This window comes from Hevea brasiliensis, chromosome 7 (assembly GCF_030052815.1).
Source record: "Hevea brasiliensis isolate MT/VB/25A 57/8 chromosome 7, ASM3005281v1, whole genome shotgun sequence".
NCBI lineage: Eukaryota > Viridiplantae > Streptophyta > Magnoliopsida > Malpighiales > Euphorbiaceae > Hevea > Hevea brasiliensis.
This window is the reverse complement of record NC_079499.1, coordinates 8,583,194-8,597,248: the sequence shown is the minus strand read 5'-3', so window position 1 is coordinate 8,597,248 and position 14,055 is coordinate 8,583,194. Positions and strand designations below refer to the sequence as shown.

General features: G+C 23.7%; 1 protein-coding gene across 1 annotated transcript; it reads left to right on the top strand.

The window, feature by feature from the left end:
- The first annotated feature begins 4,111 nt into the window (after window positions 1-4,111).
- LOC110633342 (uncharacterized) lies at window positions 4,112-7,210 on the top strand. The gene is made up of 14 exons (XM_021781901.2): window positions 4,112-4,704; window positions 4,882-4,986; window positions 5,063-5,122; window positions 5,219-5,317; window positions 5,424-5,504; window positions 5,588-5,706; window positions 5,784-5,885; window positions 5,956-6,072; window positions 6,185-6,250; window positions 6,352-6,418; window positions 6,515-6,568; window positions 6,669-6,758; window positions 6,832-6,870; window positions 6,946-7,210. Exons 1-14 carry the CDS (start codon window positions 4,681-4,683, stop codon window positions 7,042-7,044), a joined length of 1,122 nt encoding a protein of 373 aa, XP_021637593.2. The 5' UTR covers window positions 4,112-4,680; the 3' UTR covers window positions 7,045-7,210.
- The last annotated feature ends 6,845 nt before the right edge of the window (window positions 7,211-14,055 follow it).

The following is a 14,055-nucleotide window of genomic DNA, read 5'->3' as shown; positions in this document are numbered from 1 at the left end:
TTGCTTTAATGGCTATAAGTTTTTTTTTTTATTTTAATGGCCATAAGTTATTTTTTATTTATAATAATAATAATAATAATAATAATTATTATTATTATTATTATTATTATTAAATCATTTTAAATATTAAAGTAAATTAAAATTTATTAAATATATAAGAGGGAGAGATAAAACTTTTAAGTATTAGTTTTCCTTTAAAGTAAATATGTGTTTTGATTTTATTGTTATTAACATTTTTAAATTAAAAATTAAAAAATTAGGGAACATGATAATATGTGATAATTGTATTTAGTAATTATATATTATAACTATTTAGGAAATACAAAAAAATTAATATTGACTTTTTTATTTTTAAAAAAATTAAAAATTAATAGATATGCATTATCTTTAATAATTAGACCTATTTAAAAGAAAATTCAATCATTAATTTCTCACAATGCTTGACTCTAATTTGGAGCTGATATTTTAGAAGAAATTAAAATTTCAATTGTGGTAATAATTGAAGAGCTGTTATAATATTCATTGAATTTTGAAATTAAACATCTTGAATTAGTAAATTATTATTAATTAAATTCTATATTTAATTACAATAAATTTGTTTAAAAATATTCTACTAAATAATTTTGATTTTCCTTTAAAAACTAGGAAAATTATATTATGGATGTGCACTATTCGATAATAACCGAATAACTGAACCGAACTAATAAAATTCGGTTATTTTAGTAAGAATAAATTTGGTTCGGTTTTTAATTAGTAATAATAAAAATTTTCAGTTTTCGGTTATCGGCTCAATTACCTTTGATTTAGTAACCGAACTAACTGAAATAACCGAATTTTAATTAATTAATGTATTAATTATAATTTTATTAATATTATATTATTTATAATTATTATTTTTATGTTTTTATAATACTATTTAACTTATAATTATTATCTTATTAATTTTAAATTATATTTATTATTTTTTATAAATAAAAAAGAATATAAATATGCTTTATTAATATTTTATTAAATAATTAATAATATAAAATGTATATTTTATTTTTTTCGATCAGTTCAGTTATAATCAATAATTAACCGAATATTTTTTATTTCGATTAATTTCAATTTTCTCTCAATTTCAGTTCGGTTAATATTTTTAGAGTCAGTTAATAATTCGGTTAGTTAAAAATTTCATTTGGTTAACCGTATACTCACCCCTAAATAAAATTAGGAAATATGAATCTTAACTTTATTGGCATTGATATTTTAAATTAAAAATTAGGAAACCTTGTCAATTATATTTATTAATTAATACTTTTTAATTATTTAAATATAGAAAACTAAATTAATTAATGATTATATTTAAAAAATTAAATTATATAATAAATGTATGTTACAACTGTTTAAAAAATATATAAAACATTGCAATCAATAAATTTAATTAAAAATTATCACTTAGCATAAATATAATAGATTTAAAATTTTATCTTCTCTTGAATTTATTTTATAAAAATCTGAACCATCTTTTTAGTTTTTCTTATATTTAATTAAATTGATATTTCTAGGTAATAATAATAATAATAATAATAATAATAATAATAATAATAATAATAATAATAATAGCTACTTATTTATATATTGTTAGAGAATTAATAACTTAATTATAATTTAAAGAAATTGTATAACTAGTTAATAAAAAATAAAGAGAATTTAATGAAATTACTTATATATATAATAAATTTTTTTTTAAATAATAATAAAACAATATAACATAATTAATATTAACCAAAGTAATAATATTAATTATTTACTAATTATACTATAAAAGTACTAAAAAAATAAAAATTAATTATTAATATAAATTTTTTATTTACCATAATTATGAAAATAAAATTTTATTTATTTTTTCATAATTCAATAAAGAATATTAATTATTTACTAATTATACTATAAAAGTACTAAAAAAATAAAAATTAAATATTAATATAAATTTTTTATTTACCATAATTATGAAAATAAAATTTTATTTATTTTTTCATAATTCAATAAAGAATTATTGAATTATGAAAAAATAAATAAAATTTTATTTTCATAATTATGGTAAATAAAAAATTTATTTATATATATATATATATAATTGAAAATATGTCTTTATTAAATACGTATAAAATAATATTAAAGTAAATTAAAGTTTATTGAATATATACAAAATGAGAGAGAGGATAAGGTATTTAATTTAATGTGATTACTTTTTATAGTATAATTTTAAATTATTTTATTAATTTTAAGATATATAATTCTTAAATTTTTATAATTAAATGAAATAATTAAATTATTCAAATAATATCTAATATTTTTAATTAGTTATTCATGAAAATTGTGATAACAATGATAATAATAAAAATATTTAAAAGAAAATTAAAAGAAAGATTAAATAAAAAAATAAAATTAAATATTTAACATAAAAGATAATAATTATTATAATTATAAAATATAATACTTATATATGGTAAATGTCGCGTTGCCACACTAAGAGAAAACTTTCATTTTATATATATATATATATATATATATATATATATATATATATATATATATAGTCATAAAAATTATGGTAATAATAATAATAATAAAGATATTTAAAAAGAAATTTAAAAATGAATTAAATCAAAAATAAAATTAAATATTTAATATAAAAAATATTAATTACTATAATTATAAAATATAATAATTTATATATGGCAAGTGCTGCATGACAAAACTTAAAAAAAAATATGTTCAAATGACAAGTTTTCTTTTTAAGATGTCATGTTGTAGGAAAAACTTTCTAAATATATATATGTATATAAAATAGCAAAATATCTATGCTATGTGCGATAGTAAATTCATTACATATACGTTAAATTCTATGTATTTTACTGAATATTTTTAAATTAAAAATTAAGAAAAATAAATTTCTTTTATCAAAAAGATAATTATTTATATTTTTTAAATTTTAATAATTTTATTAAAATATGAAAATATTTATATATATATATATATATATATATATACTACAAACATATATTATTAATTTAGTATTACAACTAAACAATGAAAAATATTTTCAATGAAAATATTTTTTTTTTCACGAAATACAATTTTTATATTTAAATTATTTTTTGTAAAATAAACGGAGTCTTAGATAAATAAAAAATGAAGGTATTAAGGTATGATTTTTCATTTACAAAGAAAAATATGTAACGATAGTAATTATAAATGTAGTTGCTTATATGTGTATGTAAGTTCTGTTTGACATTATTGTTAGAATTATTGTTGAAAAAAGATGCTTTTTAAATATATAAATTAAAAAATATTAAAATTATTTAAAATTAATAAATTTTAATTATTAACATAATGAATTATTTCTATTAAATCAAAAGAATGTTATTTTAAACTTGTGAAATATAAATTCCACAAATAAGTGAAGAATAATTATTCAAAGACCATGGAATAGCTGCACCATTTCATTATGAACCAAGCAAAATTTAAGGGTCAACTACTATAATTTTTTTTTTTTTTAGGTTAGCTTGAAAATACACTTTGGTCCATATTATTTTTCAAAATTTGCAATTTTAGTTTTTTAAGCTAATATACATCAATGTAAAGAACAAGAACTTGAGGGATTATTTTTTTTTTTATAATAAAATAATTTTGAAATTAAGATTCTATTTATTTTGTAGAAAATAACTTACATACAGAAAATATTCTAAAAAAATTTTTTTTTCATGAAAATATTTTTCATTATTTAGTTACAATGTTATGTTTATTTTAGGTTAACTTTCCTTTGACTAAGAAAATATTTCTTGTTGATCTATTTACCTAAGTGTCTCAAGTGCTAGAAAATGTGAAATTTTTGTAAAACAAATAAAGCCTAAGTAGTATTAAATTTTAAAAGAGACTAAAGTGTAATATAATTTTAAACTGTCGGGGATTATAGTATAAAAAAAAATCATAATTTTATAATGAGAAGTAATAAAAAGTTGAGTTATTAACAAACTTATTTAAATATTAAATTATTAAATTTAAGTAGTATATTATAAAAATATTATAAAATTAATCCTATATTAAGGCCTTCAATAAAAATTTCTCCATTGACTTTATGTCAAGTGTAGAAAACAAGTAATTATTTGTAAATATTTTTTTTTCTTGTTGATCCGTCTGCACAAGCAATACTTGAATGCAATTTGCATGTGTGCTGCCCGTTAGCGCAGCTGGTAATCAGGCAAAGGACTTGATTACATTAAATTACATAAAAAAAAAATAATAATAAAATTAAGAAAGAGTTTGACTTGCTTATCAAAATCAACTTAGTATTTATAAGCACTTAGTGCTTATTAGACTTCATAATAATTAATTAATTAAGCTGATGAATTGAATTTCTAGATGAAACCAATTTAGTCAAATTTATCGGTTTGATTGGAATTCTGCCAACCCCAATTATCAATAATTTATTAGGAATTGCGGAGTTAGCTTACAACTAAAAATGAATTGCGCATGTAGCAAGTTTTCCGTTTCCTTGTACAAGTTGTACAACGCTAAGTTACTTTGAAAACAAGTGGAATTGCGCTGCTTTTTACGCTAATTTATCATCTCTAACAATAATAACAATACTATAGCCACGTTTTACGATCAAATTGCAGCCATTGTTGTGCAAATATGAACATAAACATGCCAATTCCTGTAAGTCTCTGTCTGACTCTGATCTCTTTCTTTTTTAATTTCATGGGGTTCTTTTCACAAGAATTGTTATGAATTATGAGCCTTTCTCAACCTCTCCTCTGTAATTATCATGCAACATCAACTTGATAGAGCTGCACGTATTTACTTGTCTTTTTCTTTGTTTCCTCTTGTTCTCAGATATCTGAAAAGCAGAGATATCTTTATTGTTTCCTCCCTACAATATTTTTGCTTTCTGCAGCATTATTCATTGGCAGTGCATTTGTGATCACAGATTACAAAGAGGTACATAAACATATTACTAAGTTTGGTTGGTTGCCTGGAAACACCTTATTAACTTATTGTGATTTTCCTTTTGCAGAAGTTCTTAGAATTGGCATCAATTCATGCTGTGAAGGATGAAAAATCGAAAATTTGCGAGGTTTTGATGCTATTATATGATATAAACTCTAATTTTGATATTGTTCTGTTATATATATGTAAATTATATCAGCTCTGCTATCTGATACCCATTTAGACCCAAAACAAGCCTCATGGCAGTGAGACACTCCCTGGAGGCATCATTTCAGCAACATCTGACCTGGAAATGAAACCGTTATGGGGTCATCAGCAAAAGGTGCATAAATTATAGCCATTCTTCACCAGAGACTATTGATACTGGATGCAAAAAATATGGCTTCCCAGGTTTGAATTTTGACAATTTTACTGCTGCTTTGTTTCAGAACTCTAAGACACCTAGTAACTTACTGGCCATGGCTGTGGGAATAAAGCAAAAAGATAACGTTAACAAAATTGTCAAGAAGGTGAAAAGTAAAACTTTCAGAGCCCTCTGCTTATATTCTTTGTCCTGCATAATCTAAATTTCCCTTTTGAACTTTCATCACAGTTTCTTTCAAGTGATTTTGCTGTAATGCTTTTTCATTATGATGGAATTGTGGATGAATGGAGAGATTTTGAATGGAGTGGTCATGTCATACACATAGCAGCTACCAGTCAAACCAAATGGTAGCAGTGATTTAACTGTAAATTCTTCAAAATAGACTTTCTTTTTTCTTCATCAATTCTTACTATACATTGAATAGGTGGTTTGCCAAGCGTTTTTTACACCCAGATATTGTTCCTGAGTACGCTTATATCTTCCTGTGGGATGAAGATATTGGAGTTGACTACTTCGATCCTGGAAGGTACATGAAGAATCTGAATTAATTGGTATCCCTCATTTGAGAAAATCTTGATTTTACTGCAATAATGCAGGTACCTTTCAATTATTAAAGAAGAAGGACTTGAGATTTCACAACCAGCACTCGATCCCAATAAATCTGAGGTGCATCATCAGCTGACAATGAGACGCCAGGGATCAAGAGTGCACAGGTTCTCTATTAGCTAGAACATAAACATGTTTTGAAAGCTCTATTGCTGACACTCAGACATTGGAATCATATTCTGTGATTTTAGATCTTTGTTTTATTTTTAACGTTAACAGGAGGATAGATAGAAAGATTGGTGGGTCAAGGTGCGATAAAAATGTCACAGGTCCTCCATGCTCAGGGTAGAAAACTGGCTTCAATACATGAATTGTTAGTTAATTCCAAGTGAAAATACAATTTTACAGATATCAGATGTGCATTTCAAAGGAAATTGGGTATACAGGTTTGTAGAAATGATGGCTCCTGTTTTCTCAAAAGATTCCTGGCGTTGTTCTTGGTATATGATTCAGGTATGACACTCTTCACCAAAAAAACCTGAAGATATTGCCTAATGAATTGAGCTCAGGCTCACCCATGTCTCATTTTCTTCTATTTCAATCTGTCAGAATGACTTGGTTCAAGGATGGGGTGTGGATTTTCAACTGGGGTACTGTGCACAGGCAATTAACAAATCCATCCTAACTCTTAATTCCTTTTCTTTTAATCTCTTCATTCTGTTTGAACATCAATTAATTCCTCCGATGGGGCACTCTTTGACAGGGCGATCGATCAAAAAATATAGGGATTGTTGATTCTGAGTACATAATTCATTATGCTCTTCCTACACTTGGAGGTTCTGCAGCAAATAAGGTATTCAACTTTGCCTCTCTTCACCCTTTGACAATCTTTCCATTATGTGAATTAATGAGATTCTAATTTGCAGGAACAACCATTGTCGAAGCAACCCCATGATAGACAAACGGTAAGGGTAAGCTTTCAAGTGATTCCTTCCTTCTTCGATCACCTTGTTGAATGCTTTTGCCTCTATGTTTTGCAGGTCAAGAAATGGTCATTTGTTGAGCTAGAGATATTCAAAAACAGGTGGAGAAAAGCTGCTAGAAATGATCATTGTTGGACTGATACATATCAAAGCTAGTTGCTTTTGTGGAAATTCAATGCCTTACAAAACTAGAATGCTTTTACTAGATGCACTGATGCACCTAATCATCTCTCACTGCTTGTCAAACTTTAATTTGTTACTTAATTTTTAATTCAGAACATTTAAATTTCAATATATAAAATTTTTTATGCTTAAATTTCAATTGAGAACACTTTAAATAAGAAATATATTATTTTTAAAATCCTTGTATATATAAATTTTTGTTATTTTTAATCCTTTTATTTATACAAGGAAAAATATATTAAAAGGAAAAAAAGAGAATATATCTAATTTTATATGGTTAAACATTTTCAAGTAAAAGTGATTTTCTTTTTTTTTTTTTTAATTTCAATTTGATGTTGCTGCCACATGCAGCAGCCACATCAAGGCAGCAAGAAAACCATGAAGCTTAATGTGCCTAATGTAAGCCATTGGATGTCATATGGACCTAATTGTTTCAACCAGAACAGGCCCAATTAGTTCAGATTTGAGCTTGGGCTTGTCAGGGAGTTACCAGCATGGAGACTTCAACAGCCCTAATCAACAGGCCTGGAAAGTGGAAATCCTGACCTGACCACATGCTACGCCTTATGTAATACATTCCAGCCGATAAGAGGTCAGTCCAGGTCATGTGCCAAACCAACCTATAGTTGAATCTCAAAGAGGAAAAAATAAATTATATTAGACTTTCAGTAAATTTCGAATACAAAATTTATAATTTTTGAAATTAATCAAGTATAAACGTGGAAATAAAAGAAAATGAATTTAAATATAATGAAAAGAAAAGGTCAAAATAAAATTTAAAAATTATAAACATTGAAAATGAATCTAAGCCTCTGTTAATGTTATGAAAAATATTTTTAATCTTTTTAAGTGTTTGGAACATTTAAAAAAATAAATTAATGAAAAATATTTTTTGGCATACTCAATGGGCTAATACCATTTAGCTGTGGAAACGGTAACATATAAATAATTTGTTAATTTTAAAGAAATCATTTGTATGTTTACATATTTAACATTTTATATAATTTATTCCTATATAATTTAATTAGTTATAATGTAATTAATTTTATTTTATGTATATACATTCTTTAATTAAAAAGTATATATTTAAAATGTGTTTAGTAGGAGGTTAAAAAATTAAGGTTAAATGTTAACTTTATAAGTTTTAATTTAGATGTGTTTAGTAAAAAGTTAAAAAAATCAAGAGTTAAATATTATCCTTGTAAGTTTTAATTATAATTATTTAATCTAATCTCCTTAAAGTATCAAAATAATATTAATGAGGGATTAAAAGTTACAAGAGTAATAGTTGTCGCTTGTTTATCTTGTACCAAACACCCTTTAAAGATAATAATTATTAATCTAGATCCCAAGGTCAATATTTAACTCCCCAAGAAGGTATAAATATTAATAAGGTAAAAAATTAACCTAATCTTTTTAAGTATTCAAACAATATTAAGATGAGTTAAAAATTACATGAGTAATAATTACTCCTTATTAATCTCGTATCAGACATCCCTTAAAGATTATATAACAGGTTTATAAGATAGGAAAATTATTATTTAGTTCTTATATTTTAATGAAACTAACTATTTGATCTCTGTATTTTAAAAAATATATTATTTAGTCAATATAAAAATTTTCGTTAAACTATTTAGTCCATCCATCAAATTTTCCATTGCTCATACCATTCAACTATTATTTAAGCCATCTATTTTAAAGAAACTAGTTAGTTGTTTTCTTATATTTTAAAAAATACTACTATTTAGTCATTTTATTTTAGTAAAACTAATTAGTTGGTTCATATATTTTAAAAAATATATTCTTAGATAAAAATATAAATTTTGTTATGTGAAGACTAAATCTTAATTTATATTTTTTTTGATTTCCAATTCTTTGAATATTATTTTTATATGTTTTCTCTACTTATAAATAATTTTCTTTAATTATTTAGAAATTTAAAAGAAGTCATTATTTTTTTTTGTGTAGACAGCTTATACTATTTTTATTGACATATAAAAACAAAGAAAGAAGAAGAGAGAAAAGTGTGGGTGTAGAGGAAAAGAAACATGAAGAGAGAAATAAGAAATGATAAGAAAAAATAAAAAGGGGAAGAATTAGGATAGTTTAGGAGGTATAAAAAATAATTATGAAATTAAATAGTTAACACAGTCAAATTACAGGGATTAACTAATGCGTTTTTCTAAAATATATGGATTAACTAATTAATTTCATTAAAATAAATTGATTAAATAGTAGGTTGACCAATATTGACTAATAAAAAATTTGACAATGGACTAAATAGTTTAACGAAAAATTTTTCAGGGAGTAAATAATATATTTTTTAAAATACAATAATTAATTTTATTCAAATATAAAAATTAAATAGTAATTTTTCGTTAAAAGATACATTATATAATATAATGATACATTTTATAATTAAGGATTATAATGTAATTTATTACATTTATGAGAACTTGTTAAGAAAAGTTGATGAAATAAAAGATATTTAAATTGATTGTATATAGTTTATAATTATATATACACAGCAAGAAAAAAAAATCCATAGAGTTGGATTTTTAGAGAATGGCTTGGTGGAATTCTCTTCAAAAGCAACATGTACAGCTGAATATATTTATGAATATAGATATTATATTGTTAAAAATTAAATATGATGAAAAAATTTGAAAGAAGGTTAAACATATTTATTATAAATTCTATATAAAGCTAAACATAAACATATAATTATATAATAATGTATACAATTATATATTATATGATATAATATAAATTCTATCTGAAGATGATTCAATTCCTAATTTCCATAGTGTTTTTTTTTTTAATTATGGTTCTATTTTTGTTTCAATTTGAAGAATTAAAAAGCATACAATCATATACAACACTATTTAACTCAACTAAACTCAACTAAATCTTTATAATACACGAATTAAATTAAAATATCATGTATCCAAATACAAATTGAGCTTTGGAAATATATTTATTATTTAAATTATTGATGTAAAAAATAACTTAAAAGATGACTGTATTAGCATCATAAAACTTGATTTTAATTATAGATTTAATTTCATAATTATATTTCATGTAACTTAATTATATCATAATTTTAAATAATAATTATTAACATATTATATTATAGCTTCCTTCAAAATAAAAGCATTTAATTAAATTCTCGCACAATTATACTTGATTAGTATTTTGTTTAAATGAATTTTTTTTAAGTTAAAAGGAATTAAATTATTTCATTTCAAATCCATTGATTAAATTATCATAAAATTTTAGCTTCCAAAATAAGGTTAATGAGTTTGTAAACAAGTTAAATCATAAACTTTTAATAAAATAGCTCACAAATTTATTTAACGAGTGCACTCATAAACTAACTTATGAATATATTTAATAAGTTAGTTTAGAGAACCATTAAGTGAGAGCTTGTCTCTTTAGTTTTAGAGAAAGAAAGAGTTTCCTTCTTCTCTCTAACAGTTTCCCTTAAGGCAGGGGATGGGTTCTTCCCCAATCGAAGAGTGATCATGCCTCTTCCTCTTTGATTGGGTTGTCGATAGTTTGATTTTGGAATGTTTAGTTGGACCAGCAGATCTATGCGGTAAGGTAAGGGATTCTATACCCCAAGCCAAAAAGATTTTTTTTTTTTTTTTTTTTTTTTTTGGGGGGGGAAAGACGCCAATGTTATATAAAAATTAATTAAAAAATAATTTACACTTATTCTCTGCCATATTATATATATTAAAAAATTACTATAATAAAATGTAATTAAGTTGTACTTTTTTAGAAAGCTAATACTATAAAAATTTATTTTATATATATAATAAGAAATATATATTTTAATATTTTACATTATCTCAATCCTAGTAAAAAATATAAATTATTTTGAGAGTAGGCCAACAATTAAAATAAAATGAAACTTTTTCTTCTATATATATATATATATATATATATATGAGGGCTAAGGCTACCTCTTGTCCCTCCTGTCTTTGCCACTGTCTATGTCGATATGGAAAATATTATAAAATACTTCCTATATACATAAATATAATACTTTTTCTGTGATGGAAAATGAGTCTTCCTTGATGTAAAAAGTTGCATAATATCTTCTGATATGCTCATCGATGATCAAAATTTAATTCCAGAGATTTCTCCTTGTTGACTTGCGACTCTATGAAAATGATAGTGTTGATCTAACATTTCCATATGGTCTTTTGTGAGATTGACAAGCCCAAATTTCTGTCATGCTTTTCTCGGTATTCCTGGCCTTGGTTCTTAGCCTATCTATGCGACGACTGTTTGCTATATTGCTCACCTGCTTTCTTCTAAGTTTGAAAAATTTATTTGCAAACTCTTTGATTTGAGCGAGACGTGTTTTTTTTTTTCTTATGATTTTACTTAAGCCTCCTATGCTTGTGTGTTTCCTTGAGGTTTTATAGTTTTTTCTAAGTTAGCCGGAGTCTTTAATCGGAGATGGTAGCTTCATCCCTATGCTTTGGTTGCCGGAGATTTGGATTCAAGTTATGCACCCGCTTGTAATTCTAGGGCTTCATGTGGTCTGAGTTTTGGACCTTTTATTTATGCCTTGGGTGTTGTAGGGATGCACTAAATATAAACTCATAAAAAAGTAAAATTACATATCTTTACTAATCAATATTAGTAAATATAAATTCTATTTATTTATTAAATGAATTTAAAAATTAAATTTATGAAAAATAAATTTCGTCAAATCAATTCAAAGCAAATTTACAGCCAAGTTGATGTAAAAGGACGACGGGTGCAAGTGGGCAATGGGCCAATTATTTAAGCAACTTGGCAATGTACGATGGCGATTGAATGATAATGTAACAGTGACTAGAATAAATAGATAAATGTGCCAAATGGGGTCTCCTGTCCTGACTATTTTCATTTCTTTTTTGGCCCTTTCAGGTGCCCTTTGGTCCACCCATCACTTTGAAATTATCCACTCGTACTTTAACGCTGTCCTCTACTTCTGTCTCCTGCATGCCCATAATTTACTGCTTTGTATATCTTCCCTTTTTAAAGGGTCTTACTCCACTTTACTACATAAAGCGAAGCCGTCTTGAGAGCTTTTTACCATGTAGGTGGAAGGAGAAAAATAATTAACAAGAAGGGATTTGTTTGAGAAAAGTTACGAATTAGGAGTGAGTTAAAAAAAAAAGAATGCTAATTATATTAGTGTTAATTAAGTAGGATGCTAATATTAATAATATTGTAAAATTATGTGAAATGCTATTGTTAATAGCATTTAAGGGTCGAGACGTCAAATTGTATATTGGATGCTACAATAACATCTAAGTGCTTAAAAACTATTATAATTAGCCCTCTATGTTTATATGCTTGCCTCGAACTTTTATGGATATTAAATCTGATTGAATTATAATAAAACGGATTTAAGTAATATATAATTAAGTTTGTAATAGGTTCGAATTTAAAAAATGATATTCGTTATAGGTTCAGGTTGGTTTGAGTTTTATGGTATTTGTTACTCTAACTTATTTATATAAATACTTAATTAAATATAAAATATATATTTTTTATAATAATATTTATGAATATTTATATATTTTAATTTACATAAAATATAATTTAAACATTTTATGAAATTATTAAAATTTTAAAATATAAATTACTAATAAAAAATAATTTTTTATGTAGATTATTAATTAAAAAATATAAAATTAAACAAGTTTGAGTATTTTTCAAAAAATATTAATCAAATTTAGCATGAGTTCAGGTAGTTGAAAATAAATTTTAATTGGGTTCGAATTTTGAAAAAATTAATCGGATTCGAGTAGGATGGTTTTTATAGGCACCCTATCTATTATCATCCTTAGATGCTTGAATGCTATTATAATTAGCACTCTTACGATTGCCCTTTTTTTACATGGGATGCTAGTAAAAAATAGTGTTCACGTAACAATAAAAAAGTCATCCTTCACCCATTTATGTTCACCTTTACTTTAATATTCTCCAATCTGTTCAGTCGTCTCTCTTGTTCATCTCCATTTCATGTTGTTTTAAGGGATGTTAATTAGTTTTTTTTTTTATTAACATCTATTATTTTTATTAATATTTATATTAGCTTTGTTAACATTTATTATTATTGTTAATACTAATGGAGACTTTTTAAATATTTTTAGAAAAAATATTAATTTATAAAATTTAAACATGTTAATTTTTATAATTTTCAATAACACATTGTAAAAACAATAAGAGAGGATTTATTTAATCACTATGTACGGAAAGGTATATCATATTTTGTATGTTGATTTATTAAAAATATATTAATTGATATATTTTAAGTGTACATGTTGTAAAACATCGTATTGAAAAAAAAAAAAAAAAGGTTGATTTTTAAGATGAGTTGGTGATAAAATCCATATAAAAATGTTGCAACTCATCTGAAAAATCAACTTTTTTTTTCAGTACAATATTTTATAACGTGTACATTTAAAATATATCAGTTAATATATTTTTAATAAATCAACATATAGAATCTGATATATTTTTTCTGCACATAGTGATTAAATAAATTCTCTCTTATTACTCTTATGATGTGTTACTGAACATTATAAAAATTAACATGTTTAAATTCTATAAATTAACATATTTCTAAAAATATTAAAAAAATCCATTAATATTAACATTAATGTTAAAAAAATAACATAATAATAATAATAATAATAATAATAATAATAATAATAATAATAATAATAATAATAATAATAATAATAATAATAGAAATAGATGTTAGTAAACAAAATTAATTAACATACCTTAAAACAGCATGAAATGGAGATGGACGAGAGAGATGACTGACTAGACCAGAGAACATTAAAGCAAAAGTAAACATAAATTGGCAAAAGATGGCTTTTTATTGTTAGTGGACTCTATTCTTACAAGCATCCCATAAAAAAAAAAAAAAAAAAAAATATATATATATATATATATATATATATATAT

What these genes read in the sequence shown, in the direction of transcription:
- LOC110633342 (XM_021781901.2), top strand. Translation starts at nt 4,681, where the DNA reads ATGAACATAAACATGCCAATTCCT. An exon ending in GACTACTTCGATCCTGGAAG is followed by an intron (nt 5,886 to 5,955) that starts GTACATGAAGAA and finishes GCAATAATGCAG; the next exon opens with GTACCTTTCAATTATTAAAG. An exon ending in AACTGGGGTACTGTGCACAG is followed by an intron (nt 6,569 to 6,668) that starts GCAATTAACAAA and finishes ACTCTTTGACAG; the next exon opens with GGCGATCGATCAAAAAATAT.